Source organism: Scardinius erythrophthalmus (genome assembly GCF_964197995.2).
Source record: "Scardinius erythrophthalmus genome assembly, chromosome: 17".
NCBI lineage: Eukaryota > Metazoa > Chordata > Actinopteri > Cypriniformes > Leuciscidae > Scardinius > Scardinius erythrophthalmus.
This window is the reverse complement of record NC_138237.1, coordinates 28773426-28786505: the sequence shown is the minus strand read 5'-3', so window position 1 is coordinate 28786505 and position 13080 is coordinate 28773426. Positions and strand designations below refer to the sequence as shown.

The 13080-nt window shown below is 38.7% G+C and overlaps 1 protein-coding gene across 1 annotated transcript in view; it reads right to left on the bottom strand.

Annotated features, from left to right (window-relative positions):
- pof1b (POF1B actin binding protein) overlaps positions 1-8964 on the bottom strand; it is a 30585-nt gene extending 21621 nt beyond the window's left edge. Inside the window, exons 1-2 of the mRNA XM_081390310.1 lie at positions 8310-8964; positions 1529-1597 (exon numbers count right to left, since the gene is read on the bottom strand). Of these exons, the coding sequence (XP_081246436.1) occupies positions 1529-1597; positions 8310-8819 (579 nt within the window). The 5' untranslated portion in view covers positions 8820-8964. The remainder of the gene's footprint in view (positions 1-1528; positions 1598-8309) is intronic.
- Between the last annotated feature and the right edge of the window lie 4116 nt (positions 8965-13080).

The following is a 13080-nucleotide window of genomic DNA, read 5'->3' as shown; positions in this document are numbered from 1 at the left end:
AGCTGCTGCTCCCTGCACAGGGGGCAGAGCTACAACAGCTTGCACTCACACAGACATGCACTGAAAATTTCAAAAACGTTTAGCCTTTTATGGTTTATAACCGGATTCAGACAATGATGGAGAGACTCAAGAAGAAGTGACAATATGTAGAATGCAACAGGACATTTCTGAATGGTTAGTTGATGAATTTATGTAGGCTAGCTTATGTGTAGTTATCTTCTAGTCATTGATTAGCATATTCTGTCTTGATAATCTATAAATCGTGTTCTGGGGGCGGGGTTTATGTAAATTTTAGGGTTAGTGATGTCACTAACAATAATTATTACAGATCAAATATTTGAATATTCGACTATTCATGCACACCCCTACTTTTTACCCAGCCGTCCAATCACAGTGGAAGAGGGGAGGGACAAACACCACACCAATAAACCGCCACATTCGGCTTGTACAATGGCATCAGACGACAAAAACAAGCACAACAACAGAACAAAATCATTTAAAGCAAGAGCCAAAGCAAACACTTTTCATTGTATTGTCATTTTATATATAGAAACAAATTATCTGTGAAATCAGATACTAGTTACACTTCCGTGGATATATCGTATCAGAGCAACCAAAGCATTTCAACTGAAAAAAAAAAAAAAACGCAACAAGGCATTTTCAGAAGAGAGTCTGGTGTTTTCAACACTTCGGTGGACACATGGCCTAACTGCTCGGTTCAATACAAAACAAAACAAAAAATCGTACCTTATTTCTCAGTGTTGCAGGAAAGTAGTGTGGATGACATATCTATTGAAATTTCAAGATTGTTATTATTTATCTGTGAAATCTCACATACACACAATTAAAGAAATATTTAGACACTTTTTGCATAATTTAAAATACTGCAACTTGAATGTAAATGACAATTCACTGACTGCTGTTTTCTTGATACACTAAGTTTAAAAAATAAAAAAACATCAGTGTGACCACAGCTCGACTGTATGTTATGAAAACACATTTAAGCTCTTTTATAAACCTGTCATCTTCTAATCACCTGCAGGCTGGTTGACAGCAACAGTTGCGATAAAGGACAACTCCCTCTAACACTTTCCTTGCAATATTATGACTATTGTCGGGCCCAATCTAAATGGGTGTTAACACACTGTCTCCTCTGGGAATTACAGAGTCCATTCTTTCTCTGAGACACACCCTAAACCCTGCAGGTACTGCACTTGTGCTCAAACGCGGTCATATTAGCATGTGCGTGCAACTACACATACACACCAAAGCCTGCCTTATAGTAAAGCTAGTTCTACCAGCTCGTCTAACAAGCCAGAGGCATGAACAAACCTAGAGGAAAACATGTGTAATACAGTATCTATTGCTCATGTATTCCGCATAAAGGCATGAAAGTCAAGAGGTCAGGGTAACTTTAGGTGTGTTTGTGTGCTACTGCTAACCAAATGATTTCATACAAACAGTATTCGGCCTTATATGTTAGTGAATATATGCCTGTTTGCAAACATAGTACATGTTATTTTATTACCTCAGATGGTTCAGGGCTCTTGACGGGACTGGATGAATGGCTGTAGAAAGATGTTTGTCCATTTATGTTCTGAATATAGAAAAAGAAAACATGAATGAATCAGGCGTCTTGAACATGTTTTGTCTTGTTCTTAAAAGTCAAAAAAAAAAATGAAATGCATTGTGCACAACTTTTTTTCATGTGGTTTTGGAGTGTCTTTATTAAAATTAGATAATCTAAAAGGTACAAGGGGAAAAGGCTAACTTTATAACTAAATTATTAACATTAACAAACATTTTAAACTATAAGTATAAGTGTAACTGTAAGTAGAATATAGGCAATATACAGTAAAGATTCATAATTTCATTTGTTGGGACTGGGGAGCTAGTTGTCACACTTTTTACTCCAGTGAATAAACATGAACTTTGTTGATTACAAAAAACCTACTGAAGGTTATTATTTGACAGAAAGAAAAAGTTAATGAACATGCACTGACCAATAGCAGGACATGTTAGGATATAATTGTATTTTAGATTGGAAGACAGAATTCACATTTATAGATGTTTGAAACCAACATAGAGATACATGTTTTTATTTTTGCGTGTGTGCAACTCAAAACCACTTAGTTACTGTGAAATAGCGTAGCCAATGTGGCCATTGTCAGCTAACCCCTACTTTCCCTTATTCACATCAAAACATTAATAATGCTCATGAATTGACATGCACTGACCCTGTAAGACAAACAGAACCTCAGCTACTTTGATCTCCTGAGATATGGACACACATACTGGCATTTGTCTCCACACGCCCACAGGGAGAAGTTGCGGGAAAGATTTTTTTCCCTCCCGTCCTTCCTTCACATTTGTTCCTTCTCCCCATTTCCTTCCCTTTACACATTCTTCTCTTCACTCGGTTCACTTAGAAAGATTATATATATTGTTATGATGTTCTAAGTCAATGCAAGTTAATTAACAGTCGTGTTTGGTATCATTGGTAACGGACTAAAATACAGCTTAGGTGGAGCAGAGGAGCACACCGACTGAAGTTTTAGAGCTCCGACTAACACATTGGCATTAGTCATGTATACTTAGACTGTAGAGGCTAATAATGGGTTTTCTGTTTAGAACAACAGTGTGTTAGACCAATCTAAATGGAGTGAGCCTCAATCTCTTACTATCGTCATATTATTCTAACTAAGTGTACGTGGGAAACCATGGCATGATTATACAACGTTACTGTTAGAAGTAGTTAAGTTGGTCAGCTTGTTAATGGTCGTGGCCTCTGGTTAGATATAATCTTACCGTAATTAAGTGTGTTCAGATCTATGGGGCCTAAATAATATATTCTAGAATGAGCAAGTAGAGTACGGCCGTCTAGAATATTAGTCAATCAGCTCGGTCTAATGACCAAGACTGACGAGTTTGTGATTATGAGATCGTATACCTGGCTGGTTCAAGACTCAAAGCGTCATAGGAATCCGGATGAATGGGTGTAATTTAAATAAAGAGTTAAATAGATTAAATCAAATGCGTAAACTATTATTTAAATAGCCGATTACCAATCGGCATTCTAATCTAAATTCGAGATTGTGATAAAATGGAGTCAGATAAAAGTTTAATTGGAATTAAATTACTTTGCCACGCTGAAAAAAACGAACGCGCAGAAACCTTCATCCGTTTATCGGAAACTGTTGTTGGGCCGATTGGGCGGGCAATTTTTTTTACATTTTTGCCAATAACTTCGGAACGACAGAATTCTTTGAGACTATACTGGTATAAAGATTAACTTTGTTAAATTTGTCCTAGATAACTGGTTCGATTGTCACACAAATTTGATGGGGATCATCTAAGGACTGTCATGACAATAAGTTATCAAAATAATTGTGATGTGTCAAACCAATGACATTTTGTGAGAGTAGCCCATATTTGAAAAACTTAACAGAAACCTTCAGACCTGTATCTTCTGAACGTAAAGTCCAAACTTAAAAAAACTTGTTGCTACAAATTTATTATAATTCTGCACCTCCTAAACTTTTGTTCCTCTATCAGTTGAAGCATATGTGCTTAACACAAGCTCAAGATATTTGTACGTTTCATTCTACACCATTAAATACATCTAAAGCCTCCTTGTGATTTTTTATAGCTTCTACTTGTCTTGAAGAAGGTGGTTGCCAACAAGTGGCTAAATGGAACTATAGAGGTTGTTGGGACATTGAGGTTTTCAAGACAAACAGGTAAACTCATCTATTCACTAGTCCACTTTCACAGACTTGATGTGTTTATAACTCTTGCAAGCTATTCTAGCTCAATCTTTCAAGAAAAAAAAAAGATGGAAAGAGTTAACGAAAGCTTTATGAAATTTCACAATAAATATTGTGAAAAAAGCTTCTATAGGAACCAGTGTGATGCTGACTTAAACAATTAAATATGTCATTGCTGCAGCACTCTATATGCCTTCTTGAAAACAACTGCTTTAAAATAATGTTACAAAAGTTTGGCAACACTGACATTACACGCAATGATTGCTATTCGGGCTGGTTGAGTATGGCAAAATGCATAATTATGATTATTAGTGGGTCTTATTTCATGATACCAGTAATTTTAGATATCAGTAAAATCTCACAATTATCGATGGGCTACTTCAGCAAAAACTAATACTAGGTTACTAATGTAGCTAAGTAAAAGTAATCAAATGTAAAATAACACCTCGTAGTCTTCCCTGGATACATTCAATTTAGATGAATCCTTATTAAAGCTACAAAAGTTATTAATTTAAGAAAAAACAAGTTCTTTATGACCCACATTTCTTATATGAAGAATTAAATACAACAGATAGGTATGAGAGTCGGATCTTTTGTCAATTGTAAGTTTTAGTTTAAAATGTTTGTGATTTTAATAAGAAAAGTAGGCTATATGTTTAAATGTTTTACCACTTGCTTGAGCAACTTGATATATAAATCTAGAAGTGATTAGTTGAATAATACATCGTTCAAATTTAGGGCGTTTAAATGTGAATACGTCGATGAAATTATTGTGCAACTGTACTGTGTACAAAGAGAATCACAATGCTGAAAAAAGCATTTTTCAGTAACAAATTTTGTATTTAAAATAAAAATAATGAATAAATGCTGTGTTTGTGGTATACAGCCGCATATCAGTTGCACACTGCAAACGTGTCATATGTGAAAGCACAAGAGACCGTGCTGCTTCTGCACTGCATAGGCTACGTACTGCAATACGTACTGTATACGCACTGCAAAGGGAATATGTATGTGATGTGTGAGCCTGGCATAAGGCCGAATGCACGGATCCAATATACAGTTACGCACTCGTTTTCTTTCTCAACTGTTGACATTCACTTAAGAGCCAAGACATAAATGACTGTGTTTACGAGGATACTTTAGTAAGTAGGCATTGAGATCGCTAATCCGAATCATACAGTATACTTTGCTTATGCGCGTTCTGCTCCGTCTTGGGGCACGAGCACGGAAAGCCGTCTGGGGAACACAGCGGCTTAATTCTTTTTAATGACACTGTTTAATATTAGGCACGTCCCTTAGTTTAGCAACAGTAGACTGCATTTTACAACACTCACTTATTCGGCTGATCTGGATGTTAAGTTTGGCTTAACGCTGGAACGAAAGCGCTCCGTCTGAAAGTGGCAGCGCCACAATGATCGTTTTACCTCGACTATCTTGTTTTCATAATCGTTGGAAGCCAAAATCAAAATTGCGATTCGCACAGCTCTAATTGCTATTATAATCAGATACGGTAAAATGTAGGAGCTATTATAACTCACAAAAAAACAATGTTGTGAACTAAAATGTGATGCTATGCAAACTAAAACGTATTTCTGAAAAGCCATGTCGACGTTGATTCATGTTAAATTATGGCACTGTCACTTTCCATTTTTGCTTGCTAACTATTTTCGGTTTGAGTTTCAGTAGTTGATGCTTCAAGCTACTATGACATTTCACTGCATACAGTAGCCTGACTTTCTCATTATTACAATTTTGGTAATTGAACAATTTTGAAGTCACATAACATAGCTTCAGCGCCGCCGCTCCCACCACGCGCATCACGCACCAAGTGCTGAGGGGGCACCAAAAATAGCCTAATGAAATGCCGATATTATTTCATTAGCCTATAGAAATATTATTAGGCACATTTTAGCCATGTATATGTAACAAAAAAGGGGGAACAAGCTAATGTAATTGCTCTAGTCTAGAAAGTACCGCCCCCCGCCTCCCGTTTGATGGTCCGTGCCGGTTGTTCGCTCGGGCGCCTTTGCAAATGCGAAGGACGCGTTCGCGCGGGCGCCTGACGAAGTTTGACAGACAGACAGTAGGCATCTTTTTTGGAAATGGCCCTGAAAAGACAGCAGGAGTCAGGATCTGAGAAAAAAAAGAAAAAGAAACTGCGAGATGATGCCCGTGCATCACTTGCAGGTAAGTCCATGTTTAATCATTCTTAAATTCGGGAAATATGCTGCATGTGCTGCTGCTATCGTAATGCGCCTCGAACTTGCTGACAATGTTAGCAAACTATGTTATAACTTATAACTTCGGTGCAAGCTAAATTTAGATATTGAGCAGATACTTACAAGCTGAGCCATATCGCATTAATTATCACGGACGTATCGCCTGCGATAATTAATGCGATATGGCTCAGCTTGTCAGTGAACTACGGCTCTGTGTAGTAAATGCCGCTCCATCTGAAAGCAGGTGATGGCGATTTACTGCTAATCAAGGAACCGGCTTTACTGACGAGATGCGCATAACAATGTCATGCGATATATCGCCCAGCCCTAGCTCTGGCCTCCGTTACATTAGTACAGTGATTCCCAACTGGGGTGCTGCGTCTGGTGAGAGCAGGGTTGCCGTATAAAAATCCTTCAAACATTTTTAAATTGCTAAAATGTGTAGCATTTAACATATACACCACCAATCTCTAATGTCTCTAATGATAGCAAAGACCACACACAAATGGATAGTAAAATGCAAAGTTTTTTCATTTTCATCATTTTAATTTTTCATTTGCGCTCACATTCAAAGCAGGCACATAAAGCTCTCATAAAGTTTGCAAGTGCCAAACACGCTTAAACGGACAAATACTCAAAAGAATAAATAAATAATAATAATGCCACAATGTCTTTCTTGCCAAGTATTTACACAAGCACAATCTCCTAAGTGAATGTAAACAGTTCAGAAAGAAAGCAGGTGTATACTGGATACCTGAGTCAGGTCTTAAAGTGAAAGCGTCTTTATTCTGTTGTATTTATTTGTGCTATCCTTTGTCATTTGTTTATTTGTTCTTATTTTAGTGCTAACTGTTTACTTACTTTGATAAAAAATAAAATAAAAAAGACTTGTGCTATTGCAACAAAATTAGCCCATTGTAATAACACAAATACATTGACTCTTGAATACATATATATATATATACGCCTACATTGAAATCTGTCATCATATAGCCTAAAGCAATTGATTATTGATTTCCTAGGTTTTCAATGGATGAACAAAAATTAGAAAATATTAAAAATATCTAAGTTTGGAAACTGCATTAGCACATTCATTAGGGCCCGAGCACCGATGGTGTGAGGACCCTCTTGGAATTGCTCTGTTTATTATTTTAAGGCGAGACACTACAGGTGAATAGGGTAAAAATTAAAAATAATAGATATCACCATGAAACTTCCTCAGTTGATTACTTTCACAAGTATATAAAAAAAATGTATTACAAGTTTTAGAAATTTGTATGTTTAATTATGCAAATTAGGCATTATCTCATTAAATATGCACGATTTTGCATATATTTTCGGTAGATAGATCTGAACATATGATAAAGCCAGGTGAAAAATTATTTTTTCATTTTGTTTACACACAAGATGAAAATAAAAACTCAGAGGGATTTCAGGATATATACTTTCATTACCTATAAAATCAAAATATACTGTCCATAGCCATAAAACATAGATTTTCGCCATATTTTTTTGATTAAAATGTCACATAAATCAGGCCAGGAATGATTTATTAACAAATCCCTCTGAAAATATCTTCAGAATACTGCTAAGTGTATAACTGGAAAGTTTGGTGTACATAGGTGCTACATAGGCTGAGATGTTTCTACTGGAGAATGACAAAAACTCATTTTGAGAAAACGGCAGTTAAAGATTTAAATAGCTCTAAATGAGAAATCGTTGTAGCTTTAAATCCCCCTTTGGACATTCACGATTGGTTACTGATAGAAAGGAAATGCCCATATTTGGGTTACATAGCGTTGTGCAGGAGACTCAGAGCTTCACGGTGATACCGGTCATGACAGACTTCAGTAAACAGACGGAGCTCGGCGCGTCGTATTGTAATGCTAACTTCCTGGTAAATTCGGGAGAAACTTAAAGCCGCAAGTAAACAAAATGTAATAAAATAAACATCTTAATGTATATTTTCAACGTTTTCTTTATAGCAGCTTGAAAGAACACATATTGAAGGAGTAAACTAGCCCAAAATCTCAAAATTGACCACTGCATGAAAATCGATGTTTTTGCCTGCCGTGTCTCGCCTTAAATTGCAATTTCTGATCTTAGGGGGCTCTAAAGAAACCTAAAACTTTTGAACTATGTGCTGCTGCTGACATTAAATACAGCTGTATCGACACGACAGCATCAGCAGCATCTTTTGTCAATTTTCTCCACTTTTCCCAACTACCTGGACTCCTATATAGCTAGATTGAGTAGTAGTAAATGATATTTAGATACTACTGTGAGGCAAAAGGAAAAGTTAGAAGCATAAATAAACACTCACAACTTGTCTGTAGTCGGTCTCGTCGACGCTGCTGACGCTCATGGGTTGAGCGTTCTGAACGTACACTTGTTGCATGACGCGCGTCGCCGGCGCCTGACTCAGGTACACGTACTCCGCGGGCCGCTGCTGCTGCTGCACGGGCACCAGGTAACGCGCGCCTCCGTACATCACGTTCCCCTGCATTTGGTTGTTAATGTACTGGACGGGCTGTAGTTGTTGAGACCCAGCAAGAGTTACCGTGCGGTAAGTCGTTCCTTCGCTTATCCCGACAGGAGAGGTTTGTTGCAGCTGAGATCCAGCGAGGGTTACCGTGCGATAAGTCGTCGAACCGTCGTTTATCCCGACAGGAGAGGTTGGTTGCAGCTGAGATCCAGCGAGGGTTAGCGTGCGATAAGTCGTCGAACCGTCGTTTATCCCGACAGGAGAGGATGTCAAGACAGTCTGTGTGCTCGGTTCCGCGACGGTCACGGTTTTCATTGTCCTCACGCTTTGAGAGTATGGTAGAGTCATTTCTGCGGTTGTGTAAGTCCAGAAAATTAAAAAAGAATGATCATTGATATTAACGTGTGTGTGAAGTTTGCGAAGCCCGTGTACGCGCCGCTGACCGACTCCTGAAGTTTCTCCAGTAATGTTGTATAAATGAGAAGAGGCGTGTTTTCTCAATCACTCCTCCCTAAGCTCAAATATCTGAAAGGAGCAACAGGGAGGCCCACCTGTACACTGTGGAAAAAAGGATTGGCACATGTATTAAAGGGACAGTTCACACTAAAATGGAAATTCTGTCATCATTTACTCACCCTTAAGTTGTTCCAAACCTGTATGAGTTTCTTTCTTATGCAGCTGAACACAAAAGAAGATATTTTGAAGAATGTTGGTAACCAGACATTTGACGGTAGCAATTGACTTCCACAGTAGGAAAAACAATAGGCTATTATGGAGGTCAATTGCTACCGTCAACTGTCTTTTTTTTTTTATATATATATATCTATCAAAGTGATAATAAAGTGTCAAGTGATAATAAAAAAATTGTTGGAACTGTATTTATTACAATGTGTTTTTGTTTGACTTTTCAAACATTATAGAAAGGAATTTATCCCCAAACTTTTGTATCAGCCAAAAATATGTGCTCTTTGGTGAAATGACCCTTTTCATGTTTAACTTATTACGATTTCTTGCAATATGTTATATTCATGAATGTAAAATTTTCAAAGAAAATACCTTTGAATGCATGTAGGTGTAAGTCTGATGGTTAAAGATCTGGGCAGGTGGCCAAACTGTTCAACCCTTGGCATGGAGGTGCAATGTTTCTTCCATGCCTGATTGCAACACTATGATGATCTCATAATATCATTGAAAAATGCATCACACTTTTTTTTTTAATCAAATGACTCTATTTGTGAAAGAATGGGTCACTCTCAGGATCTCAGTGAATTCAAGCGTGGTACCTTGATAGGTTGCCACCTGTGCAATAAGTCCATTCATGAAATTTCCTCACTAATAAATATTCTACGGTCAACTGTTAGTGGTCTTATAACAAAGTGGAAGCAATTGGGAACAACAGCAGCACAGCCACGAAGTGGTAGGCCACGTAAAATCACAGAGAGGGGTCAGCGCATGCTGAGGCGCACAGTGCGCAGAAGTTGCCAACTTTCTGCAGAGTCAATAGCTACAGACCTCCAAACCTTGTGTGCAAACTTCAAACTTCATGTGGCCTTCAGATTAGCTCAAGAACAGTGTGTAGAGAGCTTTGTGGAATGGGTTTCCATGGCTGAGCTGCTGCATCCAAGCCTCGTATCACTAAGTGCAATGCAAAGCGTCAGATGCAGTAAAGCACGCCGCCACTGGACTCTAGAGCAGTGGAGACTTGTTCTCTGCAGTGGCGAATCACACTTCTCTGTCTGGCAATTCGATGGACGAGTCTGGGTTTGGCGGTTGCCAGGAAAATGGTACTTGCCTGTAAAGTTTGGTGGTGTAAAGTTTGGTGGAGGGGGGATTATGGTGTGGGCTTGTTTTTCAGGGGTTGGGCCCCTTAGTTCCAGTGAAAGGAACTCTTAATGCTTCAGCATACCAAGACATTTTGGAAAATTTCATGCTCCCAACTTTGTGGGAACAGTTTGGGTATGGCCTCTTCTTGTTCCGACATGACTGCGCACCAGTGCACAAAGCAAGGTCCATAAAGACATGGATGAGTGAGTTTGGTGTGGAGGAACTTGACTGTCCTGCAGAGTCCTGGCCTCAACCCGATAGAGAACTCCTTTGGGATGAATTAGAGCGGTGACTGAGAGCCATCCATCTCATCCAACATCAGTGCCTGACCTCACAAATGCGCTTCTTGAAGAATGGTAAAAAATGTCAATAAACACACTCCTAAACCTTGTAGAAAGTCTTCCCAGAAGAGTTGAAGCTGTTTTAGCTGCAAAGGGTGGGCCAACTCCATATTAAACCCTACGGATTAGGAATGGGATGTCATTAAAGTTCATGTGCATGTAAAGGCAGACGTCCCAAAACCTTTGCAATATATGTGTGTGTGTATATATATATATATATATATATATATATATATATATATATATATATATATATATATACAGTGAGGAAAATAAGTATTTGAACACCCTGCTATATTGCAAGTTCTCCCACTTGGAAATCATGGAGGGGTCTGAAATTGTCATCGTAGGTGCATGTCCACTGTGAGAGACATAATCAAAAAAAAAAAAAATCCAGAAATCACAATATATGATTTTTTAACTATTTATTTGTATGATACAGCTGCAAATAAGTATTTGAACACCTGTCTATCAGCTAGAATTCTGACCCTCAAAGACCTGTTAGTCTGCCTTTAAAATGTCCACCTCCACTCCATTTATTATCCTAAATTAGATGCACCTGTTTGAGGTCGTTAGCTGCATAAAGACACCTGTCCACCCCGTACAATCAGTAAGAATCCAACTACTAACATGGCCAAGACCAAAGAGCTGTCCAAAGACACTAGAGACAAAATTGTACACCTCCACAAGGCTGGAAAGGGCTACGGGGAAATTGCCAAGCAGCTTGGTGAAAAAAGGTCCACTGTTGGAGCAATCATTAGAAAATGGAAGAAGCTAAACATGACTGTCAATCTCCCTCGGACTGGGGCTCCATGCAAGATCTCACCTCGTGGGGTCTCAATGATCCTAAGAAAGGTGAGAAATCAGCCCAGAACTACACTGGAGGAGCTGGTCAATGACCCGAAAAGAGCTGGGACCACCGTTTCCAAGGTTACTGTTGGTAATACACTAAGACGTCATGGTTTGAAATCATGCATGGCACGGAAGGTTCCCCTGCTTAAACCAGCACATGTCAAGGCCCGTCTTAAGTTTGCCAATGACCATTTGGATGATCCAGAGGAGTCATGGGAGAAAGTCATGTGGTCAGATGAGACCAAAATAGAACTTTTTGGTCATAATTCCACTAAACGTGTTTGGAGGAAGAAGAATGATGAGTACCATCCCAAGAACACCATCCCTACTGTGAAGCATGGGGGTGGTAGCATCATGCTTTGGGGGTGTTTTTCTGCACATGGGACAGGGCGACTGCACTGTATTAAGGAGAGGATGACCGGGGCCATGTATTGCGAGATTTTGGGGAACAACCTCCTTCCCTCAGTTAGAGCATTGAAGATGGGTCGAGGCTGGGTCTTCCAACATGACAATGACCCGAAGCACACAGCCAGGATAACCAAGGAGTGGCTCTGTAAGAAGCATATCAAGGTTCTGGCGTGGCCTAGCCAGTCTCCAGACCTGAACCCAATAGAGAATCTTTGGAGGGAGCTCAAACTCCGTGTTTCTCAGCGACAGCCCAGAAACCTGACTGATCTAGAGAAGATCTGTGTGGAGGAGTGGGCCAAAATCCCTCCTGCAGTGTGTGCAAACCTGGTGAAAAACTACAGGAAACGTCTGACCTCTGTAATTGCAAACAAAGGCTACTGTACCAAATATTAACATTGATTTTCTCAGGTGTTCAAATACTTATTTGCAGCTGTATCATACAAATAAATAGTTAAAAAAATCATACATTGTGATTTCTGGATTTTTTTTTTTTAGATTTTGTCTCTCACAGAGGACATGCACCGACGATGACAATTTCAGACCCCTCCATGATTTCTAAGTGGGAGAACTTGCAAAATAGCAGGGTGTTCAAATACTTATTTTCCTCACTGTATATATAAAACGTTCAAACACAACATAGAACAGTATGATGATGCTGTTCAATAATTTTGCTTGGTCCTATGCCTCAATGGGACTAACAGGCATGTGATTGGCTAAGGACAAAAAAGCAGGAAAATATACTAAGACCCCCCCCCCCCATCCCGCCGATCAAACTGGTGGCAGATCTATATGGATAGTAAAGCAGGACCCATAACAACTTATTTGAACAAAAAAATATATTTTGATTTATTTTACAGCTAGTTGTGCAACATGCAACTTTTTTTGTACAGTATGACAAATGACAACTTATTTGGTGGATGTGTCGCAGTGGAAATCAAAGCCAAGTCAAGTGTCTAATCCACGCCATCAACAGTGCGCCATCAACAATTTAAAATAATTTAAAATAATTGGATTTCCATTTTTAGACTATAATTTAAATTATATTTTTTTTTCTGTGATGCAAAGCTGAATTTTCAGGATCATTACTCCAGTCCTTTAGAAATCATTCTAATATGATGATTCATTATCAAAGTTGGAAACAGTTCTGCTGCTTAATATTTTTTAATAACCTAACCTGTGATACT